Source organism: Myxocyprinus asiaticus, chromosome 34 (genome assembly GCF_019703515.2).
Source record: "Myxocyprinus asiaticus isolate MX2 ecotype Aquarium Trade chromosome 34, UBuf_Myxa_2, whole genome shotgun sequence".
NCBI classification, from domain to species: domain Eukaryota; kingdom Metazoa; phylum Chordata; class Actinopteri; order Cypriniformes; family Catostomidae; genus Myxocyprinus; species Myxocyprinus asiaticus.
Genome location: NC_059377.1, coordinates 23,003,730 through 23,027,483, shown reverse-complemented (window position 1 = coordinate 23,027,483; position 23,754 = coordinate 23,003,730). Strand labels below are relative to the sequence as shown.

Here is a 23,754-nt window from a genome sequence, read left to right as displayed (position 1 = left end):
AGTAAATGGTGGCCAGACCTTTGAAGCTCCCAAAATCACTTAAAGAAAACATGAAATAATCCACTTGACTCCAGTGGTTAAATCCATATCTTCAGAAGTGATATGATAGATGTGGGTGAGGAACAGATCAAAATGTAACACATTTGTTACTCTAAATCTCCACTTTCACTTTTACATCTGAAAGTCACATGTTGTGACTGTTTAGTTTTACTTTCACATCTGAAAATGAAAGTGGAGATTTAGTTTTCTTCATTTGTGCAGAAGAAAAAAGATCACACATCTGGGATGGCATGAGGGTGAGTAAATGATGAGAGAATTTTCATTTTGGGGTGAACTATCCCTTTAACAGTTCACAGGAAGGAAAGTTTTCAGTGAATAATGACTTACTGTAAATGTTTGCAGTTTTTATCATATGACTTCAGAAAACATGGAATTTAATGCACAAATTGTATGGACCACTTTTTTTTATGATAATTATAAGGTCCTTGTTTGTCCTCTTGGAGCTTGACAGCCCCAGTTTCCATTTGCTTCCATTACCGGTATATGGAAAAAAGCGGCCAGGGTATTCTATTGAAATTCACCTTCTGTGTTACATGGAAGAAAGAAAGTGATACAGGTTTGGAACAACATGAGGGTACGTACCAATTGGCACAATTTTCATTTATTGGTGAACCATCCCTAAGCTACTGCAATCAGAATAGAAGATGAAGCAATCACTGGTATCTTCACCTGCAGGGATTTGTTGTTCTACAACAATGCCGCTCTGGTCTTAGCGCACATGATCTATTTCTAAGATTAGTTATTACTTCACTGAGATGAGCAATAAATCATTTATCCGTTACATTTCAATTTGGTTTCAGTTAGAACAGTCATTCCTATCTAGAGTTGAAAACCTCCATTAGTTTGACATTTGAAGGTTTTAGGGTGACAACCAATAACTGTGGTTGTCTTTTATTTGAGAAGGCACAAATGAACAGCTGGGCCAGTCTGGCCAGGGGGGCTTTGACTGATAGTGATTACAGCCTGTCACGGAGCAAATCTTCCACCTGTTCTCACCTACCAAAACTCACCCATGCATAAAACCCATCTCACCCTCTTCATATTCAAAATCTCTTCATAGATGTCGTATAAAACAGCTGCTGAAATGTAATCTCATGATAGTTAACATGGAATAAGACAGAGTCAACTTAATAAACCTTCTCCTGGAATAGAGTAAAGGATGATTGGTTGTTTGAATCTCTGTGGATGACCTGTAAACATCAGCATGTTTACTCCTACATTACATCAGCTCTATTTGAGTGTAAAATTACAGCAATCATTTGCATCTCTTTAATCAAAGTGTAAGAAAAGTGTTTGCAATTTGTCTTGAAGTGCAGTCAACAGACCGTTTTTGTAAGTTACTCATATTAATTAATGTTTGCTTGTGTGGTGAGAGCCTGAAAGGGGATAGTGCTTTTATTTTTGCAAAGGCATATGCTGCTTGTCCTCATTAAATTTTGTTTCATTAAAGAATAAAGAGAGTTTCTTAATCTTTTCATTTTGGAAAGCTTTGCCATTGGGTCTCAGATGTTTTTCAGACTTCACTATATTGACTTGTCAAATAAATTAGTTTTAGGTCTTATTTTTGTGACAGGTTGTCGTGAAAGGCAAGAGAAAGAGAGTGAGAAGGATAAGAGAAAAAATGGTAAGAGAGATAGAGGCCTAACTTTTCAAAAGTAAAGATTAGCTCTTTATTGAAAAGAGGGTTAATTATAGAGCATGGGCCTTGAAAAATAGATGATATCCTGTTTTAAACATCCTATAGAATGCCCTTAAACACTACAGTTGTGGCAGTGTATTATATATATAATATGCTTTGATAGATATTTGATGGTGGCGGATGCCTACAGTATACCTCCAGACATGGACCGTTCGAAAAGGAGGGCTCGTGCTGCAATTCAAACGGGAGCTTGCGGTACAAATGGGAGAGGGTTCTTGCTCGCTGCATTCGAACGGGAGAGCCACAGCAAGCAATCGAATAGGGGACCCACACCACATTCGAATGGGAGAGCCCACTCAACACTTCAAAAGGGAGAGCTCACGATACAAATAAACGTGAGTTAGCTCACACAGCCTTCTAAAGGGTGAGCCCTAGCTGTGATATGAATGGGAGAGTCCAGGTTGCATTCGAACGGGCGAGTTCCCACTGTAATTCGGACGGGAGAGCCCACAGCCGGATTGTGAAAGCCCACAATACGCTCGAACAGGAGAGCCCACAGCCGAAGCCTGGAAGCTCACACAGCATTTGAACGGGGGAGCCCACGGCCGGAGCATGGTAACTCACACCATGCTCGAACGGGAGAGCTAGCACAGCGCTCGGATGACAGAATTGAAAGCTTTGGTAATATTTGTTAATTAAGTTATTTACTTGTTCATGTATGACTAAACACTTACGAACGCATGCATTTTATAGATCTACGTAGATGCATACCCATAAAACGAACGTACGAGCGACATGCGCTTGCCTCAAATGCCCTTTCATTGGACAAGAGTGCAAGATGATTGGATAGGATGACGGAACTGGTGATTCCTTTAAGGGCGAATTAGCCAGTTAGAATTTGGTGAGCTCCTCTGAAACAGTTTGTTTTGATGTAACTGTGGAGAGTGTCTGAAAACCAACAGCAGAGAAATTGAATTTGCTGCTCAGGTAGACCTTTGTGTGGCGGTGGTTGCTGCTCGGTAGCACAGGTACATCACCTGGATATTTATTTGATGTGTGTTTATATCTATTATACATATTTCAATAAGCATGTCTCGGATGTCAATAAGACATTCAGCAGATGACCCTGAGATGTCCGTGATTTAGAATGTTTACAAATCTGATCTTTAATATGTTTAGCAGATGCCAATTAGACTGATGCTTCCAGATGAAAAGGTCTATAACAGAAATCTCGGAGTTGCACGTAGCCTACACCATCTTGGGTGGCGGTTACCGGCGCATGGAAATGAGCTCTCGCAGGAGCTGTTGCGCTGGAGGAATCCGCAACACCTGGGCAGGGAGGTAACCCCCCCCTTCCCCCCACCACAGGGAAGGGAGAGGACCCCGTAATGCCCGTGCCTGACCGCCCCAGGAAAGAATGGACCCGCTCTGCTCTTGGCAGGGTTGCCCACCTCGCCCTGAACTTGACCTTAAGCAACCTCCAGATGCAAGTCATTTGATCCTCAAGTAAGTTACCACACAGCGTTCGACGGGATAGCCTATGCTTTTCGCATAGGAATTGATTCTGGATTTCAAACAAGAGCTCACTCAGCGCTGCGAACGGGCTGAATCCTCAAGCATGGTACCACACAGAGTTCGACAGGAGTTCTCCTGTTTCACGTAAAAATTATTAATGCTGTATATTAAACAAGCGTGTTTTGTGATACAAACGGGCCGAATCCTCGAGCACGGGACCACACGGCGTACGACAGGAAGTTTTGGTGCAAAATTATTTACACTGCCTTTAAATGAGAGCTCGCTCTTTGATACGCATGGGCTAAATCATCAAGCACAGTGTTCAACGGGAGAGCATATAAGATATTCGGATGATCATGACTGATGCTGAGAAGCCAGCTTATGGTGAACTGTTTAGAGGTGACCTGATGCAAAAAAGCACATCACAGTTATGGTGCTTAGTTGCACGGCCCGAAAGACATGCCTCATGTTGTGTCACCTGGACAGCACGTTTGCGCTGCTTCGGAGGTGTAGAATCAGAAATTGAACCAATCACAGGAGAATAGTGGGTGTGGTGTCGCTAGGCTTTAACGAACTGCCTGAGGAGAGGATTTACAGTGAGGTACCAGGGTAGTACGTATGCATTGGAGGAGAAGGGGATTAGCACTTGCAAAGTTGGGGCTCATTATTGCTGCGGTGAAGCATAGACGAAAGCGCTTTAGTGGAAGCATGTTAAAATGTTGTGGTGGCAGTAGATTAGTATTTGAACCATTAATGAATGAGGCCAAAGAAACCTGAAGCATGGTCAAACATAGATCACGTCAGTCAGCAGCTAATATTGTGGCTAGCAGGGGCTCAAGGTTGGGCATGCATCTGCTTTCTGCTGAGATCATAGCCGAGCCCAGCTCTCTGATAGCGGGTGTCTCCATTATCAGAAACATTGACATGAGGGCTACCACTACTTGCTGCTTCCTGGAGCAACAATGTTTGTGGATAATACAACATTTACAGATAATGTAATGTGTAAATTTTGCATTTGCAGAAACACCTAGCATTAAGAAGCACTGGCGATAAGGGTATTTAATGAATAGTTGAGTCAGAATAGTAAAAGATGGGCTCCTGCAGGAGCAGAGTTTAAAGCACTGCTGTAGCAGTTGAGTGTTTGAACTGGAATGGTAAATGAGAGCATGGTAAAAGGAGCTCTGGTGGGGGCTAGGAGTGGAACCACTGCTGTGTTTTCGCTGTTGTGGAATCCCCAGTAGATGCACTTCTATAAAGATGTGTCAAACTTAGGAAATTTGATGGAAGGATGTATAGCAATCAGATTTGTTTTGATGATTTTAATTAAAGACACATTACTTTAAGATTGTGTAGCATGATTATGTATTACAAGACACCTGAGGACACGTGTAAAAAAAAAAAAAAAAAAAGTAGCCTTGTTCAAATGCTTGTTGAGGGAGAAAGAACTAAACGTAGCATTTATGGACACCTCTGGGGGAAGGCAATAGACACTTATGATTTCTATAATGTTTTACGCTTATTATTGGTATAGAAGCAGTGCTAAATTCAATGGCCTCCGAGCCATCAAGGATGAAGAAAGTCTAGCAAGTAGTTAAAGGGCACTGTACTGATTTGCGGATCACGGCAAATTACCTTGTTCGGTTTTTCTTATTTAGGCTTAAATAACAGCCATCAGAGGCCTTCAGACCATAGATGGAATGACATGTAAACAGTTGTGTAATAGAAGTGCATGAGCAGCCATAATGGTGACCGGTAGTTCCAAGTGGGTGAATAAAGGAAGCTTATTGTAGTGGAAAGATAGATTCTCATTTCCTTAAAAATTTTAAGTAGGGGCAGAGGATGCAGAGACAAACCTAATTTATTTACTCGATTACATTTCTGGATAATTTGTGAAGCGATCAGGATACATACATGTGCATACATGCAACGTCTTTTAAAGTGGTGATTTGTCATTGAATTAGACTTAAAACTAAAGTACTTGGATGACTGTCCGTGGTCTGATATTATTTAGCTTATACATATGGTTTGGAATTATAGATTATTCTCCATATGTAATGTAATTAAATTATTTCTGTATTATATTGGGATGAGATGACTCGTCTCGTTATGACGGGGACGTATGGAATTATTTGGAGTTTGTGCCTAAGAATTGGATAAAAAAAATATGATGGACACCATTTGCAGCAGTGTTGAATAAATACAGCTTCTTTATATTATAGCCTGTTGTAAATTATACAGAATAACTGAAATATTCTGAGGATAAAAGCAAAATGCGAGGCCAAATCATCCGGCACTGATTTCAACACGTTACTTTAAGATTGTGTGGAGCGCTGAATTATTTTTAGAGTAGCGGTCATTTGAAAGGAAGTTTGCTTGTTTCGTGATTTGCCCTGTGTTCCGAATGTAATAAATCACCCTCTGAAGGGCATTTTGAAGGGAGAACAATCATGATAGTCATGTTGAAATAACTTTGAACAGAAATAAAAAATAAATAAATAAATAAAGGCTTAAAAGGTGAGTTCCGGAAGCCCCACACCGTTTAGCTTCACAGTGGATTGAAAAGTCTTTGAAGGGAATAGGGCATAGGGATGATCACTTCTAAATGGAATGCACTCAAAAATGGGCTGCACAGCGAGGTAATCAGGGCTGAGAGGAATTAAATGCCTGAGAGGGAGAACCAGTTTGAAACTGGAGTGTGTTGGGATAAGTTTTAAATTAAGGCTGATCTTTGATTCCCTTACCTCAAATTAAAGCTGTGATAGAGCTCAAGTGATGTGAAACCAGAGCAGTGTCCAATCACGGAGGCAACGCTCCGGGTGGAAGTTAAGATGAGAGGACCTGGGGACCTGTGTAGCTCAGCAAGTAAAGACGCTGACTACCACACCTGGAGTCGCAAGTTCGAATCCAGGGCGTACTGAGTGACTCCAGTCTGGCTTCCTAAACAACCAGTTGACCCGGTTGCTAGGATGAGTAGAGTCACGTTGGGTTAACCTCCTCGTGGTTGCTATAATGTGGTTCTCGCTCTTGGTGGGGCGCATGGTGAGTTGTGCGTGGATTCCGCGAAGAATAGCGAGAAGCCTCCACAGGCGCTATGTCTCTGCGGTAATGCGCTCAACAAGCCATGTGATAAGATGCCTGGATTGACGGTCTCAGACGCGGAGGCAACTGAGATTCATCCTCCGCCACCCGGATTGAGGTGAGCCACAATGCCACCACAAGGACTTAGAGTGCATTGGGAAATGGGCATTCCAAATTGGGGAGAAATGGGGAGAAAAATCCACAAAAAAAAAAAAAAAGATGAGAGGACCTGTATACAGCCATATTGAGCTGTACTACAGTATACAGCGAAGCAGTGGCTGCTTGCGGAGGCATATTCATTGCCTGGGTCTGCTTTGTTGAGGAAAGATTACAAAGAAAGAAAGACATGGCAGAGACAATAGTTAAAGTGGCAGCTGCTGTTGCCACGAAAATAAGAAAATAGTGAGCTGCTGCGGCAGCTTTGTTGAAAACATGAGTTTATCTGATGATGGCAAGTGCTTTGCTTATAGTAGGTCATCTATTGCATTGATCTGACGTGGGTAAGTGGACGGGGCCAAATGCTGGAAGAACTGTTTGCCGGATAGAGGTAAGCGGCGGTTTATATACACATACTCCAGTTTTGATTGGTTGGATTAAATGAACATGCTCCTCCTGAACTTTTATATATATAGTATGTATATATGTATAGTACATCATTTGAGACACGCCTAATGCCTATATATATATATATATATATATATATATATATATATATATATATATATATATATATATATATATATATTATTTGCCTTCAAAGGCATTAGGCGTGTCTCAAATGATGTACTATACATTGTGCACTTCCACTATGCTTCGGATAATATAATCTCAAATGAAACACAGAAGTTTTTTATTGCCTGACCGGAAGCATTAACTGATTTTTCAGCTGACAAGTAAAATTGTTTTGTCAAGCCAGTTTTGCGTCCAAGTTACCCCACAGCGTCCGTTACGTATAGGGCAAGCTGCGAGCTCTGAGAGCATGATGTGTTCAACATTCTATAAATTTTTCCTTTTGAAGAAGTATATCATTCAGGTACTCGTTGTAGTACTCTACGTTGCATTTTTTAGTGTGAACAAACTACTCACACTGCTTACACTATAAAATGCTGTAGAATAATGAAGAATTGTGCCATTTGGTATGCAACGATGGTCTTTGAAATAAAAAAAGTACCATTTGTGCTAGGTGTTTTCGTTCGGTATATCGTTTGTATTCCAAATGAGGCACACTGAAAGATTGTCCATTTGCCTTACTGTTGCTGATATCAGCGTTATTACCTTAATTGTGCAATTAATTTCCCTATCCCTTTTTCTTGTTTATTTGCTTGTGAAGGTAAAGTGAAATCCCATAAATGCTCAGCTGTGATTGTTGGTTTCAGCTGCAGCTGCTGTCTCTCCTGGCAACCACATTATGCAAGAATCTCTCTTCTCATTGGCTGTTGTTTTTGTGAGCGATTATGAGTCCAATGCTCTCATGAAGACATAGACAGACAGGCCTCATTTCTCCATGTTTATTGAGTTTGTGAGGCTTTAGAATATGATTATTATTTATCATGCTCTTGCTTTGAGACACAGATCCTCCAAGATGCCAGACAGAGACAAGCAGCTGCATCTGATTGTGTTTAGATACACCATTCTACCAACATTAGAGAGTTCACCCAAAACTGAAAAATCTGTCATCATTTACTCACCCTCATGTTGTTCCAAACCTGTATGACTTTCTCTCTTCTGTGGAACACAAGAGGAGGAATTTTGAAGAATGTCCTGGACATCGTTTTTATGCAAATAAATTAATTGGGACTGGAGCTTTCTAGCAGCAAAAATGACGTGAATGTACCATATCATGAAAGTTGCCCATATGGCTCGCTATAATCCAAGTCTTCTGAAGCTATATGATACATTTATGGAAGTAACAGACTGAAATTGATGTTGTTATTCATTGAAAATCTTGACATCCGCTCCGGAAGTTGCAATGTCTGATTTGTGGAATAAGTTGGTTCAGTCGTTTTGTTTCTCATGCAGAGCTATTGTATGGCTTCAGAAGATTTGGAATATAGCACACAGGTCATATGGACCTCTTTTATGGTGCTTATGTGTCCTTTGTAAAAGATTAAAAGCTCCAGTCCCTATTCATTGTAATTGCATGGGGGGGAAATAAAAATAAAATAAATACCAGTATATTCGTTAAAATTTGGAAATAATAACAGCAAGAGGGTGAGTAAGTAATGTCAGATTTTACATTTTTCTGGGGTGAACTGTTCTTTCAACACCACCAATCCATACTTCATATTAAGTCAACATCTGGTACGGAATTTGGTTCTACAGGGATAAAATGTTTGAAGCTTATAGGGACATTTTTCTCAGCTTGACAAACGTCTGCTTTGACAGAGCAAAGGTGACAATCTTTCATCATGTGCTCCGTCTTCCTTGGATTCCATTAGATTGAGGGATAATTTGATTTCAGTCCATACCATCAATCATATCAAGATACGCTTGAATGAAATATGCATCAACACCCCCCTCCTCCATCCAGAATTTAAATAAAATAAAAGTAATATCAGAAGTTAATACTGTATGCACAGATCCTGATATTGTCACTGAAATTCAAAAGATGTAACATCTCCCCTACTGTGAAACAGATACTGCATACCCGAAAGCATTCATTATATAAACATAAATCCAAATGATTAATGTCACCATTTGATGGATGATGTTTAAGCATAATTCTTTCTTTAGAACATACTGAATATGTGTCCACCGAGGCATAGAGGCTGTCAGATGTTTACAGTGTTAAAGGTCTCATGGCTTTTTTTTTTTTTTTTTACATAACACACTGCAAAAATTCCATGGTTATAGGCTGGCCTTCAACAAAATGATTCATAAGTTTCGTAATCGTGTTATGAGCTTATAAAAAGGACTTTGTAAGTGATAAGCCTTATGTATTATTTATTTACAAAGTACTTCACCAGAAAACATGAATCTCTTAATCAAGCAAGAAATAGTCACTGACTTCTGATCCCTTGTTTCAAATGCTGGTAATCCATTATGCAAAAGATCTCATTTTGTTCTGTTAAGGAAATAGTTCACCACAAAATGCAAATTAAGTAGTCATTTACTTACCTTTATGTTGTTCCAAACCTATATGACTTTCTTTCTTCTGCATAATACAAAAGTAGATGTTTGGTCAAATGTTAGCTTCCGTCACCATTCCCTTTCAGAGCATTTTATTTTTATTTATTTTTTATTTTAATTTTTCAGATAATGAAAGGGAATGGTGACTGAGGCTAACATTCTTCCTAACATCTCATTTTGTGTTTCACGAAAGGAATTCAGGTCATACAGGCTTGGAACACCATGAGGGTACATGATGGTAGAATTTTCATTTTTGAGTAAACTATCACTTCAATGGTTTGCCGGCCCTGTACTGACAAACACAGTTAATATTACATATATAAATTAATGTAAAATTTGATTTGTGGTTTTGCTCTTTTATGTCCTGAAAATGGTGGTATTGATCAGTAGTGCCGTTTCTTCCTTGTAATAATTTTTCACTCTGAACTAATTCCTGTAAGAATTTAAAGAGGCATTAAAAATGTACATCAGTTAAACTAAAATAATTATTAAAGTCAAGTTCCTCATAAATTTAATGTAACTGTTATCAAGCCTTTATTTAATTTCTTGTGATTTTAGATTTGTCTGAGTAGACCATCTCCCTTTATTAATGAAACAAAATATTTTTATCTTCTTTAAAATCGTTCGGCTGTGCAATTTTGATTAAAATGAATGTGTTACTTTGGACTAAGTTTTTTTTTTTTTTTTCTAACAACACACATTTTAATTTAAAGTGTCAGAGAGGTGACCTTAAAATACATTTTGCAATATAGAATTACAATTGCCAAAGTTTAAATAGTAGACTACCACAACCAGAGCAGGAATGCGTTTTCCAAAAGCATCATAAGCCTAAGTAGACTGTTGAAACCATTGGCACCAATGGTCTCTACGATCAACTTAAGCTTGCAATGCTTTTGGGAAACACAGCCCGGGTGCGTCAAATGACAATGTCTTATAATTGAATTCAGTGTCTCATGCAATTCCAATAGTTCACTCTTTTTTTCTCCACCTTATTCTTCTACTGTATATTATAATGTTTGTAGCCTGATATCATGTTTGTTTGTTTGATTGATTTTTTTTTATTTAGCAGACAAAACAGTATACAGTAGTTTAATATTATCTGCAATAATACTGGTTATCGGTCATAACCAAATATATATATATATATATATATATATATATATATATATATATATATATATATATATATATATATATATATATACACACACACACTACTGGTCAAAAGATTTGAAACACTTATTCTTTATAATAATTTTTTTTCTTCACATTTTAGAATAATAATAAAGTCATCAAAGCTATGGAATAACATAAATGGAACTTTGGGAATTATGTTGTGACTAAACAAAATCCAAAATAAATCAAAACTGTGTTATATTTTAGCATCTTCAAAGTAGTCACCCTTTGCCTAGGATTTGCAGACATGTACTCTTGACATTTTCTCAACCAACTTCTTGAGGTATCACCCTGGGATGCTTTTTAAACAGTATTGAAGGAGTTCCCATCTATGTTGGGCACTTATTGGCTGCTTTTCTATATTATTTGGTCCAAGTCATCAATTTCAAATACTTTTTTTTAAATTAAATTTTAGTTTTGTAATTAAATAAATTAATATGGTGGCACAATTATATTTTTGTCTACAAAACTAATTTCAAACATTTAAGCATACGCCTTCAGATCAAAAGATTTTTAAGATCATGAGAAACATTTCAGTCAAGTATTTCTAAAAACCTTTGACCGGTAGTGTGTATGTATGTATATATATATATATATATATATATATATATATATATATATATATATATATATATATATATATATATAGATAGATAGATAGATAGATAGATAGATAGATAGATAGATAGATAGATAGATATAGATATACACACACTGGTGGCCAAAAGTTTGGAATAATGTACAGATTTTGCACTTATGGAAAGAAATTGGTACTTTTATTGACCAAAGCAGACTGTTATTTGCGTCATCCTTCTGCGGATGTCTCCAATGTCACAAGGACATCCTCACGTTCTAATTAAGATACCACTACATCCGGGTGTGATATCTAGCTACTGCTAGATTCTTAATAAAGACTCCAAGTGAGGACTAGAACATGAGCATGGACTGTCATATCCACTCCCGCCCACTCTCAGTACAGTGTGCGGGGTGTCTTAGGCCTCATTTATTCAGGTACTAACAGCAGTGCCTCACTCAATCTCTCCACCAGACAGTCCCTAACAAAATAATCAAATCTACCTATCTTATTTTTGTTGGTTGATCAAGTTTACACCAATAAAATTGCCCGCATTCTTCTACCATAAGCTGTAGGGGGTGACAGCAGGGTCCTCAATATGGATATTGAAGAATAAAAACTCAGAATAAGGTTTTGCAATAATCAAATGAGAGAGAGTTTGCTGTTTGTTCTCTGTATGTTCAATAGGCATGAGATCCGATGAGATACAAAATAATTAAAAAGAAAGAAAGACAAAAGCAAAATGATTCAGTGAAATCAATAAGTGCAGCACATTGCTCAGTCAGAAAATGCACAACTAAACAGAAGTGTTTTCGGTCTGGATTTAAATGTGGCTACTGTTGGGGCAAGTGATTTTCTAGTACCAAATTAGCAATTTAGCATGATTACTCAAGGATAAGGTGTTGGAGTGATGGCTGCTGGAAATGGGGCCTGTCTAGATTTGATCAAAAATGACTTTTTTTCAAATAGTGATGGTGCTGTTTTTTACATCAGTAATGTCCTGACTATACTTTGTGTTCAGTTGAATGCCACTTTGGTGAATTAAAGTACCAATTTCCTTCCGAAACAGCAAAATCTGTACATTATTCAAAATTTTTCCATTGAGAAAATAGGATGAATTTGACCAAAATTACATTATCTTCAGAAAGCTGACTAACACAATACAGCATCTCTGCTTGGGAGCGGCAACAGGTGATGGCACACGCTACATCTTTCTCTCTCTCTCTCACTCTCTCACTTTCTCTCTCTCTCTCTCTCTCTCTCTCTCTCTCTCTCTCACACACACGCACACACACACACACACACACACACACATATCATCGTTTCTCCAATAACTTGTTAGAAATAGCCCAAGCCATGTTACTAGTTCTAAAGTGACATTTTTTTAATTACTAACGAAGGCCTGGACGCATCATTTGGTTTGAACTAATAATGGCAGATTCTGATCTGTCTCGTAAGATAGTAGTTCCATGCACAAATGCATTTTTTATGACCATTTTTCCTAATTTTTAAAATGTACTTGTTTATCGAACTGTTGTTTATAAGCAATATCACACTTGTAATTATGCTAAATGGCCCTAAATCTGCACTGCCTGTGGCCTTGAGCCTGCGGCCGAATAACAGCAGTGCTGATGTAGGGCTATATTGCACTCTTGCTCGTGTGATATTGCTTAAATATATATACAGTGGTGGCCAAAAATATTGGCACCCTTGGTAAATATGAGCAAAGAAGGCTGTGAAAAATATGTCTTTATTGTTTATGCTTTTGATCTTTCATTCAAAATATTCACAAAAAATATATCCTCTAATGGATATCAAACAAATGCAAACACAACTCAAGTTTTATCAAAAAACAAATATGTTTGTCAAATATATGTGTGGCACAATTTTTGGCACCCTTAGAAATTTTTATGAGTAAAATATATCTGAAGTATATTGCCATTCATATTTGACGTTTTTTAGTACACCTGGATGACTAGGAACATGAAATTGTTCAGCCATGACTTCCTGTTTCAGAGGGGTATAAATATGAAGTAACACACAAGCCAAATTCCCTTAGTCATTAAGACCAAAGAATAAAGTTATGATGTGCGACAAAAGGTTGTTGAGCTTCACAAAATGGAAAATGGCTATAAGTAAATAGCTAAAGCATTGAAACTACCCATTTCCAACATCAGGGCAATAATTAACAAGTTCCAATCAACTGGAGATGTTAAGAATCAACCTGGAAGAGAATGCGTGTCTATATTCTCTCCAAGCACAGTGAGGAGGATGGTTCGAGTGGCAAAAAATTATCCAAGGATCACAGCTGGAGAATTGTAAAAAATTGTTTGGTCTTGCGGTCAGAAAGTCAGACGTCACCTACATCACAACAAGTTGTTTGGGAGGGTTTCAAGAACAAATCCTCTGCTCTCATCCAAGAACAAACTCAATTGTCTTCAGTTTGCCAGACACTACTGGAACTTCAAATGGGACCTGGTTCTATGGTTAGATAAAACAAAAATAGAGCTTTTTGGGAGAAAACACCAGAGGTGGCTTTGACACACACAGAGAGGTAGCCATATGGAAAAGTATCTCATGTCCACAGTTAAATATGGTGGATCTTTAATCTTTAATGTGGGGCTGTTTTTATGCCAAAGTTCCTGTACATCTTGTTCAAATACATGGCATCATGGACTCTATCAAATACCAACAGATAAAAAATTAAAATCTGACTGCCTCAGCCAGAAAAATTAAAATGTTCCCTGGTTGGATCTTCCAGCAAGACAATGATCCAAAACACACATCAGAATCAACACAAAAATGGTTCACTGACCACAAAATCAAGGTTCTGCCATGGCAATCCCAGTCCCCTGACCTGGACCCCATAGAAGACTTGTGGGGTGAACTGAAAAGGAGAGTCCATCATGTGGACCTCGGAATTTGAAGGACCTGGAGATTCTGTATGGAGGAATGGTCTCAGATCCCTTGCCATATGTTCTCCAACCTCATTATGCATTATAGGAGAAGACTCAGAGCTGTTATCTTAGCAAAGGGAGGTTGCAAAAAGTATTAAATAAAAGGGTGCCAATAATTGTGCCACACATATATTTGACAAAAATATAAGTTTTTTTATTTTTATTTATTTTTTTATAAAATTTGAGTTGTGTTTGCAATTGTTTGATATCCATTAGAGGATATATATATATATATATATATATATATATATATATATATATATATTATATTTTGAATGAAAGATCAAAAAGGATAAACAATAAAGACATATTTTTCACAGCCTTCTTTGCTCATATTTACCAAGGGTGCCAATATGTTTGGCCACTACTGTATACTACTATACATATATATATATACAGTGGTGGCCAAAAATATTGTGGTGGGTGGTTTTAACAGTGTGTGTGTGTGTGTGTGTGTGTGTGTGTGCGTGTGTGTGTATGTGTGTGTTTATATTTGTTTTATTTTGTTTTAAGTTTAGTTATGACATTAAAAGTTACGTTTACTGTTCAACCAGTTTCCGCCTCCTCCTTGCCCATCCTGAACTCATTACATTATTCTTCTCACCACAAATGTACAGAGCGGTTATCTGAGTTACCGCAGACTTTGTCAGTTTGAACCAGTCTGGCCATGTGTTTCCGTGGGCTGGTTTGAGTATTTCTGTAACTGCTGATCTCCTGGGATTTTCACACACAACAGTCTGTAGAATTTACTCAGAATGGAGCCAAAAAAAAAAAAAAAACATCCAGTGAGTGGCAGTTCTGTGGACAGAAATGCCTTGTTGATGAGAGAGTTCAACAGAGAATGGACAGACCGGTTTGAACTGACAAAGTCTACGGAAACTCAGATAACCGCTCTGTGCAATTGTGTTGAGAAGAATACGGTTGGAGGTGTTTTGACGGCACGAGGGGGACCTACACAATATTAGGCAGGTGGTTTTAATGTTGTGGCTGATCGGTGTGTGTATGTATATATTTCCTGTATTTGTCAGAATTTATTTAGCAGTGCATTCCTGATGGTACCATTTTTTTTAAGTGATCATTATCACTCAATCCTTTGATAATGATTTGTCTGGTTTGGAACAGTGTAAGTGAATGTAAGCAAGTTCCAAACTCACAGACTACAAACAAACACAGATCCCTACTGTACCTGTTTCTCTCTGTATCTATACCTGTCCTTCCAACAGCCTGTTTCTTGTCTCTTTTTTTCCCTTATTTCTGTTTCCTTCTCTTTCCTGTCCAACCTCTGCTGCATTATCCTTATCTCACCACTGCAACTCTCTTTCTCTCTCTTTTTGTTGTGTTTGCAGTGGAGGGGCAGTGGTTGGACTGGGCATCCTGGTCTCAGTGCTCTGTTTCTTGCGGTTCGGGCAATCAGCAGAGGCAGCGGCGGTGCAGTGTGTCGGTACATGGCTGGGCGGAGTGTAAGGGGCCGCACGCGGAAACTCGTGAGTGTGCCAACCCATCTTGTGGGGGTAAGTCACACACACACACACACACACACACACACACACACACACACACACACACACCCACCTGTTAGCTTACGAACTTAAATTGACAGGTACATTATGCGCACAGCTGTAATTTTTTTTACTGTCCTGGTCTAATTAATTGCCGTGCTCTGAATTGTCTATGTTAAAACCATGGAGCCTTACCAGTGTGTAGTGTGTAGACTACTTGGTCAGCATATGCCAGTTAGCACCCCTGATAAAAATTAAGAGAATATTAGCTTCATGCATGTGCATTATGTCCACATACAAATTGCAGCTAAATATGGTTGTAACTCCTCTTAAGAGTGCTTAAAATGTTGCACTATTACCACCTGCAGAAAGCAGGTGGCAAACAAACTTTCATTTAAAAGAGATGTTTGTTTGCCTTTATGGCAATAGTAACTCATCAAATGAAAAAGAAGAGCATATATTCAGACGCACAGTGTAGTCAAGTGCACTTTCTGAATTTTAACAAGCCAATTTTGATGCCTGAATCATAGTGGTGGAGCAATGCCCTACAGTTGGAAAAGTTTGGGAATTGCAGCATGCAAATTGTGTTTTGCACAGCTTGTGTTGTAGGTGTGTTTGCTCCATTGCTTGATTGCAATTTGTTTAGTGAATCAGATTCTAAAACAGCACAGACAGCATGCAAGTGAATGACGCTTTTAGTAGGTGCAATTCATTCTTGGGGAATTTTACAGACTTTGGTTATTTTCAAGACTGACAGCCACATTCTAAATACAAATTCAAAAAAAAAGAAAAAAAGAAAAAAAAAGAAAAGTGACAACCACATTTACCCAAAATCCGTAGTATGTACAGAAACAAACTTAACAACTAGTTGTTAATATCATAATTAAAAGCACATGTAAGATGTGCAGGCAAATCACAACATACATGTCTTGACTGACTCATTTGTAAATTTTGACTCCAGTCTGTCTATCTCCCCTGTTGTTGCTCCACAACAGCCTTGTGGTCTTGGGGATAATTCATACATAATGCTACTGAAAGTGCACACTGGTTAAAAGCAGCATTTTAACAAGCATAAACAAAAAACTGCACCCAAGTCGATTATGGTTTACAAAAAAATAATACTTATGTCAAAAAATAATGTCTGGGTTAAAATGTTGGCATCCAGCCATGTGGAATCTTGTTTATAGCCACAAGATGCAAAACATTTTGCTGTGGTGGTTATATGGTATATGTTAACCATTACAGGTTTGCAAGTGATTCCTGTATTCCATACACACAGAAGACTCATTTTGGGTATTCACTCTTGCATATAAATCTGGTTGTCAGTCCAAAACTTTGTAGTATGTTTATGGCTAATGATGCATTTGGTCTCACTGGTTGGGCATGCTTGAGAAGTGCAGTAGCTGTTGTCCTCCTCGTAATTTCCCTATCAACTCTCATTTCCTCTTTGCTCCCATCTCCATTCCTCCTCCTCTGTGCAGGTGGAGGGAACTGGGGTGCATGGAATCACTGGAGCCTGTGCTCCAAGACCTGTGACTCTGGTTGGCAGCGGCGCTTCCGTATGTGTGAGGGTACTGGAATCCATGGTTACCCCTGTGATGGCTCCGGAGAGGAAGTACGCACTTGCAATGAAAAGAAGTGCCCAGGTGTGATTCCAATGCGAGTGCTAAACTCGTGTTATTTTTTTGGTTTTATTTGTTTTTATTTATTTATTTTGTTTCTTTGTTTTCTGTTTTGTTCTACTCTGCTTTCCTTTATTGAAAGAGCATTTGATTTAATATGTCTCAGGTGATCCAATCCCAAGTGGACCGAGTTAAATACAGGTGTAAACAGTGTAAACAGGGTCAAAAATGTTTTGTGATCCAATTATGTATACCACATTCAGAGGTCAGACATGTAGGTGACCAAACTGATTTGTCCATCCTGATGCATCCCGGATGATATCAGAGGATCGCCTACTCAACTGTCAATCAACCATTAAACTAAAAACAGGGGTTTTATACTTTGCATGCTGCTGTTACAAAAGAAAACTGTCTTTTAAAAAAATATACATACATGCACAAGATTTCACTAAACTTCTCTGGTTTAGCTGACAACAATATGCATTGAAACATGCACGTCAGAAATACAATTTATACAGGTACTCAACTAAAACAACGAGCATTTGATATACACATGATATTCTTCGCGGGAACTTAATTTATACAAAGCAATGACAAAACGCATTATTAAGGGTATGCTGGCTCGCACTGAATGTTCTGTAGGACACATACTGTATGTTCTATCATGACATCACATAAAGCAAAAAAGAACATTGTGTCATTCTCAATAGGGACTTTAAGCAGCAGGTGCGGTTATGGCGTTCTGTGTTCCATTGCGTGTACGCGACTTCACTCACTTCCTGACGTCGTAACCATAATTTCTAAAGCATTTTTTCTTTGCCATAGTGATAGTCGATAGTACGTGACATATTAGGAAAGTAAATGTTAGAATATGTTTTACAAGAGATGATGCAAATTAAAAAAAGTAAACAGCTTAAACTTATGTTAAATTACACACTGTTATAGGCTTTGAATAAAAAACCTCAAAAATATTGATAGCCTATTAATAATTATATCTAGGTTTTAGATGTAGGCTATTTATATCGTACAAGAGTAAAACTCTTCTTCTGACAGTTACTTAACACTGCAAGCATCCCTTCTCTTGCATCCCTCCCATTTTCTTGAATGATTAAATGCTCCGTTCCGCCGTCATTATTGCTCAGTGATTTTTGCCTAGCGTCCCATCCGCAGCTGTTGCTTAAAGTCCCTATTATTTTGTTTCCATTCCACATCCGTAAACTCTTTTAAGGACAACTCTCACCCACCTGTCTTTACTTCGTACTCACATCTAGAGATGCCTGCGATTATATTAGAGGAGAATGGGCATGAGTCAGACAGGGTATTAGACACTGCTTCTAATTCTTCGTTTGCCATGTAGAGTGAGTAACATAAGAAGAAAACTTTTCTGGCATATTTTATTTCGATATCTCAACAAAGCAAAAATGCCAATTACGGTTTTTGGTGCCATTCTCACTTTCTCAGCCTTTCTCAGCTTCTTCAAAACGCAGCGACTGATGCTCATCGCATGCCCAGAAGTTCTGTTCGGAATACATGTAATGCACATGTAAACTAATATTTGTATCGGATTGCAAAGTTTAGGGGACATATAAACAATACATTCAGAATCTGATTGAATTTATTCGGATTGACGAAAAATTGTGAATGTAAACATAGCCAGTGTGCAAACAGTATACTCTATAAACACAATAAACACTGTGATCAATAACGATAAATAAATAAATAAGTACCAAAAAACAAAAGGTGTCAGGGATACATATAGTGTAGACAGTGAACATTTTTATATACATTAGTCAAGGTAGATGCCATATAAAATTTTTCATGAATATGGACTGTGGTGGAATATGGGTGGTGTAGTGGAATAAAGCACTGACCTGGTAAGTGGAAGGTTGTTTGTTCAAACCCCACAGCCACCACCATTGTGTCCTTGAGCAAGGCACTTAACTCCAGGTTGCTCCAGGGGGATTGTCCCTGTAATCAGGGCACTGTAAGTCGCTTTGGATAAAAGCATCTGCCAAATGCATAAATGTAAATGTTGTACAGTCTTAAGTTCATGTGTCCAGTCTCATTTCACAACATATTTTTTCCAGAGTTTTCTTTTTTTTTCAACAGGAATTATTGAAATTGTTTGGAAACATATTTTTAATGTTTAGTTGGCTAAACGATCGACACCAAGGTACACCAACACCCATTATATACAGTCTGTATGTCTTTACCTCAGAGCCTCGTTTTCATTCACATTCAATTAAATATGCCATCTAACCTGACTTAGGTCCAACATTTAAATATCACATTGCAAAAAAATATCTTAACACCAATCTGTTTTGCCTGACCACTTGTGATAAGATCACCCAAGACGGATGTAAATACCAGCTGTAAACAAGGCCGTTTCTCTCTCCCTTCCTGCTTCACGCAGTTGATATCTACACTATTTAGCCTCTTTTTTCTTCCTTTCAATCAGTCTTTCTGCATGAGGGCCTCCTTCTATCTCACTCTCTCTATCTTTATTTAACAGTCTTTCTACATGCCTTTGTTTCCATTTCTCCTTTCCCCTCTCTTTCAATCTAGAGCGGTCATTCTTGGCAGAAGGGAATTGTTCAAAGTGCTGCTCCTTGTGATTTGTCAGCATGTCAAGCACAGCAGCAAACAGCAGATTTTAATAAGCATGCCCTTGACTTTAGCTTTGGGAGGCTATAGATTAAATAAATGTCAGACTTTGCTGCAGAGCTTATTTTTATTTTTTTTTATTTATTTTTTTGCACAAGGCTTTGATAGCACCACAATATTGAGGACAAAAATTTGTCTGATAACTTTGTCGGGCTGTATTATGTTGGAATGAGAAAGGGAGGGTTCTGTTATTCTTTCTGGCTCTCTTTCAACCCAGTCCTTTTCTATATCTACCCCTGGGTTGTTCGCTGTTCTGAAGGAGCTTTTAAATGAGAGCTGGAGAGAGATGTGTGCCATTGCAGCCATTGATCTTCACAGAGTTTGCTTGTGTGGCAGTGGGTGCAACTGGAACAGACGTCATATTTAAAGTGTAGGCTACTGTTTTGAACATATCTTTTAGTCTTTGTCAGCTGGTTAATCTTAAAGTTGATGTGTGTTATTTTTATTTTTTATTTTTTTTATTAAAAACTTTCTCCAATCCCAGCTTATTATGCAGAGACAACTAGAAGTAAATCTTTTGTAGGTTGATTGATCCGAAAACTGTAAACACTATACAGAACCTTTGTGGCAATATTAAAACATGTATATGTTTGTATAGCATGAGTTTGGGGCAGGACTATCTGTTTGTTCTGCCAAAGGCATACAGAATGTATATTTAGAAATTAGTAGGACAACAATCTTTATTTTTGCAATTCCATTTGGTGACACTAGTGTCGAACAATTACACACTTTAGCTTTAAAGACACAATGGAATCGCTTGACGAGTGATATTTTCTTTCTTGTTTGGATGCATTTCCTGTTAAAACAGGAGGTTTGAATGGATTTTTTATTTACTCTTAAATAAAACGTCCTGGATACTTTCGTAACCTCTGTCTCCTGATGGAGGGAACAAGACGATGTGTCAATTTAGTGACACTAGGGGTCGCCCTTAGGAGCCCCAAACACCTCTGATCTCTGAGAAAAGGCCAATGAGAATTGGCGAGTGGAATTTGCATGCCACTCCCCCGGACATACGGGTATAAAAGGAGCTGGCTCGCAACCACTCATTCAGGTTTTGTGCTGAGGAGCCAAGACAAGGTCCCGGTTATTTCAGCGGGTAGTTCAGTGTTGTGGCAGGAGGGACACAATGTCTCATTCTCTCCATCAGGGAACGGAGGTTACGAATGTAACAAGGACGTTCCCTATCTGTCACTCACTCGCCATTGTGTCGATGTAGTGACACTAGGGGTCCCTATACGAAACGCCACAACTAGCTGAACTGTGTTACGTGGACTGGCGGTGCGAGACGGCAGACCACTGCATGCTTCGTAGCCAGCGCACCTGGCCGTCACATAACCTCCCCCAATGCTCCTACGAGCGTCATATGGTCCCCTGCACCTCGGGGACAAGTCGACTGCCCAAAAAATGGGGACAGGCTACCCTAGCTGTGGCCTCTTCTCCTCTTTTTTCTCCCCAAAAATGAGTGGAAATCGATCGACTGGGGGCCATAAGTGTCCACGTCGGGGGGGGGGGTCACTCCCAAGGGAAAGACACCACGGAGACTACACCCTGCCCGAAGGGGAGGTAATGTGTGGAAATACGTCACATGGTCTTACCGAGTTTTGTTGGCAGTGTAGCATGTGGAGAAGTCCCCATGGTAGGTCCTACCCAGAGAGGACGGAGCTCTACAAACACTCCGTCCAGAGGGAACTCTGCCCAAGGAAGACATGGGTTTACCAATGGAGAAACTGTCGCGCGGAAGATACATCACATGGGGTTACAGACAGGCCAGTGGTGGCTCAGCGGTTAAGGCTCTGGATTACTGATCAGAAGGTTGGGGGTTCAAGCCCCAGAACTGCCAAGATACCACTGTTGGGCCCTTGAGCAAGGCCCTTGACCCTATCTGCTCCAGGGGTGCTGTATGATGGCTGACCCTGCACCCTGACCCCAGCTTAGTTGGGATATGTGAAAAAAAGAACTTCAATCTATATGTGCAAATGTGTGATAAATAAAAAAATTATTAAAATTAAATATTCATTATAGGTATATAGGTAGGTATAGGTCATATATAGGTAACCAGCAGTACAGGGCCTACTAGCACACGTACTGGGCTGGCATCAAGTTTCTCCGCAAACTCGCCTGCCACAGGGCTAAGGAGGAAGGACATCCAGGGTCCAGGGTCTCGTGAACACGGCTGGGGGTGAAAGCATTATTTTTTTTTATAGCCAATAGGCTTAAATTACATCACAACCATTGACCATGCTATTCTACTTGCTAGTCGGTTTCTAGCCTTCCCAATCTAGAAGGTATTTGATCTGACTGATATCTGTGAGTTTTGATATGCTATCCCCGAAGATAAAGACTAAAACTTAAATCTGGCTATGTACACCTCTCTTCTCACTTTTGGTTGCATACTGTCTGCAGCGCCTCATGAAATCTGCAAAGATGAGTACCAAGTATCCATGACGTGGAAGAGAGCCTCAGTTGGAGAGACTGTGTACAACAAGTGTCCATCAAATGCCACTGGTAAGTCATTGCAACTCAAACCACACATACGCAAAAATCGTTAAAAAGATTTCTGCATTGGTGGCATTTTTCTCTCCACGTTTGCACCTTTACATGAAATGTTGTGTGGAAAGCCCTTATGTGGATATGATTTAGGAATGTATAATGCTAATTACTAAGTGCAAGCAAGATTATTTAGAATAATCCAAATTCATCAACATTATTTTGGGGCTAAGAATAACTTTATGTGCATATGCACCTGTTATTAATCTGGTGGAAAAAGAACAATAATTTAACGATTACTGTAATTGCGTTACAGTAAAAACAATTTTCTATGGTAATCGATAGCATGTCACAGATTTGTTATTGTATTTAACCTGCAACACCCCTTTAGGACAATTATTATACTGTAAATACTAAATGGTGGTGTGTAACCTACTGGTTTGGTAATCGAATGTTTGCAGGTTGAAACCCTGTAAGGGGTGATCATTGACCTATCACCAATTTTCCCTTGTGTAAAGCACTTAACTCCACATTGCTTCAGTGTAACTGTCCCTTTAAAAAGAGTTATGCATGTTGCTGTGGATAAAAGTGTCAGTTAAATGACAAATTAGTAGTAAATTTTATGGTCTGAGCTTGATTAGCTTCAGAGTATACTGGTTAGCCTACATCATGTAAATTATTGAAAGTACAATCTAATCTTGTTTTAAATACAGCCAAAGATGCCATTTCTAATGCAATCTGTAATACATTTGTTTCTTCTCTCACTGTGAAATACGGCTTTATTAAAAGATTTTATGATCAGTTAAATCACATTATAAAATCCATCAGAGATGTAATCACTCATTTTCTAAATCTAAAATCCGGCTTGTGATCCCACTTAAAATAAGTTGGTTTCCACGCAATTAATCTGCATTCAGTTTTAAGCCCATAGGGGTGAATTAGTGATGTATGAGGAAACTTAATAAGGATGTTTACTGCCAAATATATGTCACCACAGAGAGTTAATATAGCAGTGCAATGATATTAAAAGACCCAATCAGCACTGTTTCTGTTGGACTGTTTGGCAGTAATCTACGTTAATCTATAGTCAGTTGTTGCCTCAGAGCTTATATTGGGTGCAAGGAGGTTGTGCAACTGTATGACATGAGAAGAGATGTTTGTGTGCATTTTCTAGCGATGATGGCAGCAGTAATTCATTAATTGATGATTGAATGATGGAGAAAAGCATTATAACCAGGCATATATCCAGATGCACAGTGCAGTTGTGTGCAGTTTTGGCATTTTAAAGATCTAATTCAGGTGTCTGGATCGCAGAGCTGGAGTGATGCTTCTGTATACAGTCCAAGTAAAGATC

General features: G+C 38.7%; 1 protein-coding gene across 4 annotated transcripts in view; it reads left to right on the top strand.

The window, feature by feature from the left end:
• Nucleotides 1-23,754, top strand: part of LOC127425319 (adhesion G protein-coupled receptor B2-like) — a 327,159-nt gene that overhangs the window by 124,379 nt on the left and 179,026 nt on the right. For all 4 annotated transcript variants that reach the window (XM_051671167.1, XM_051671166.1, XM_051671165.1 and 1 more), the window contains exons 4-6: nucleotides 15,475-15,639; nucleotides 17,109-17,273; nucleotides 22,317-22,418. In XM_051671167.1, the coding sequence (XP_051527127.1) occupies nucleotides 15,475-15,639; nucleotides 17,109-17,273; nucleotides 22,317-22,418 (432 nt within the window). The remainder of the gene's footprint in view (nucleotides 1-15,474; nucleotides 15,640-17,108; nucleotides 17,274-22,316; nucleotides 22,419-23,754) is intronic.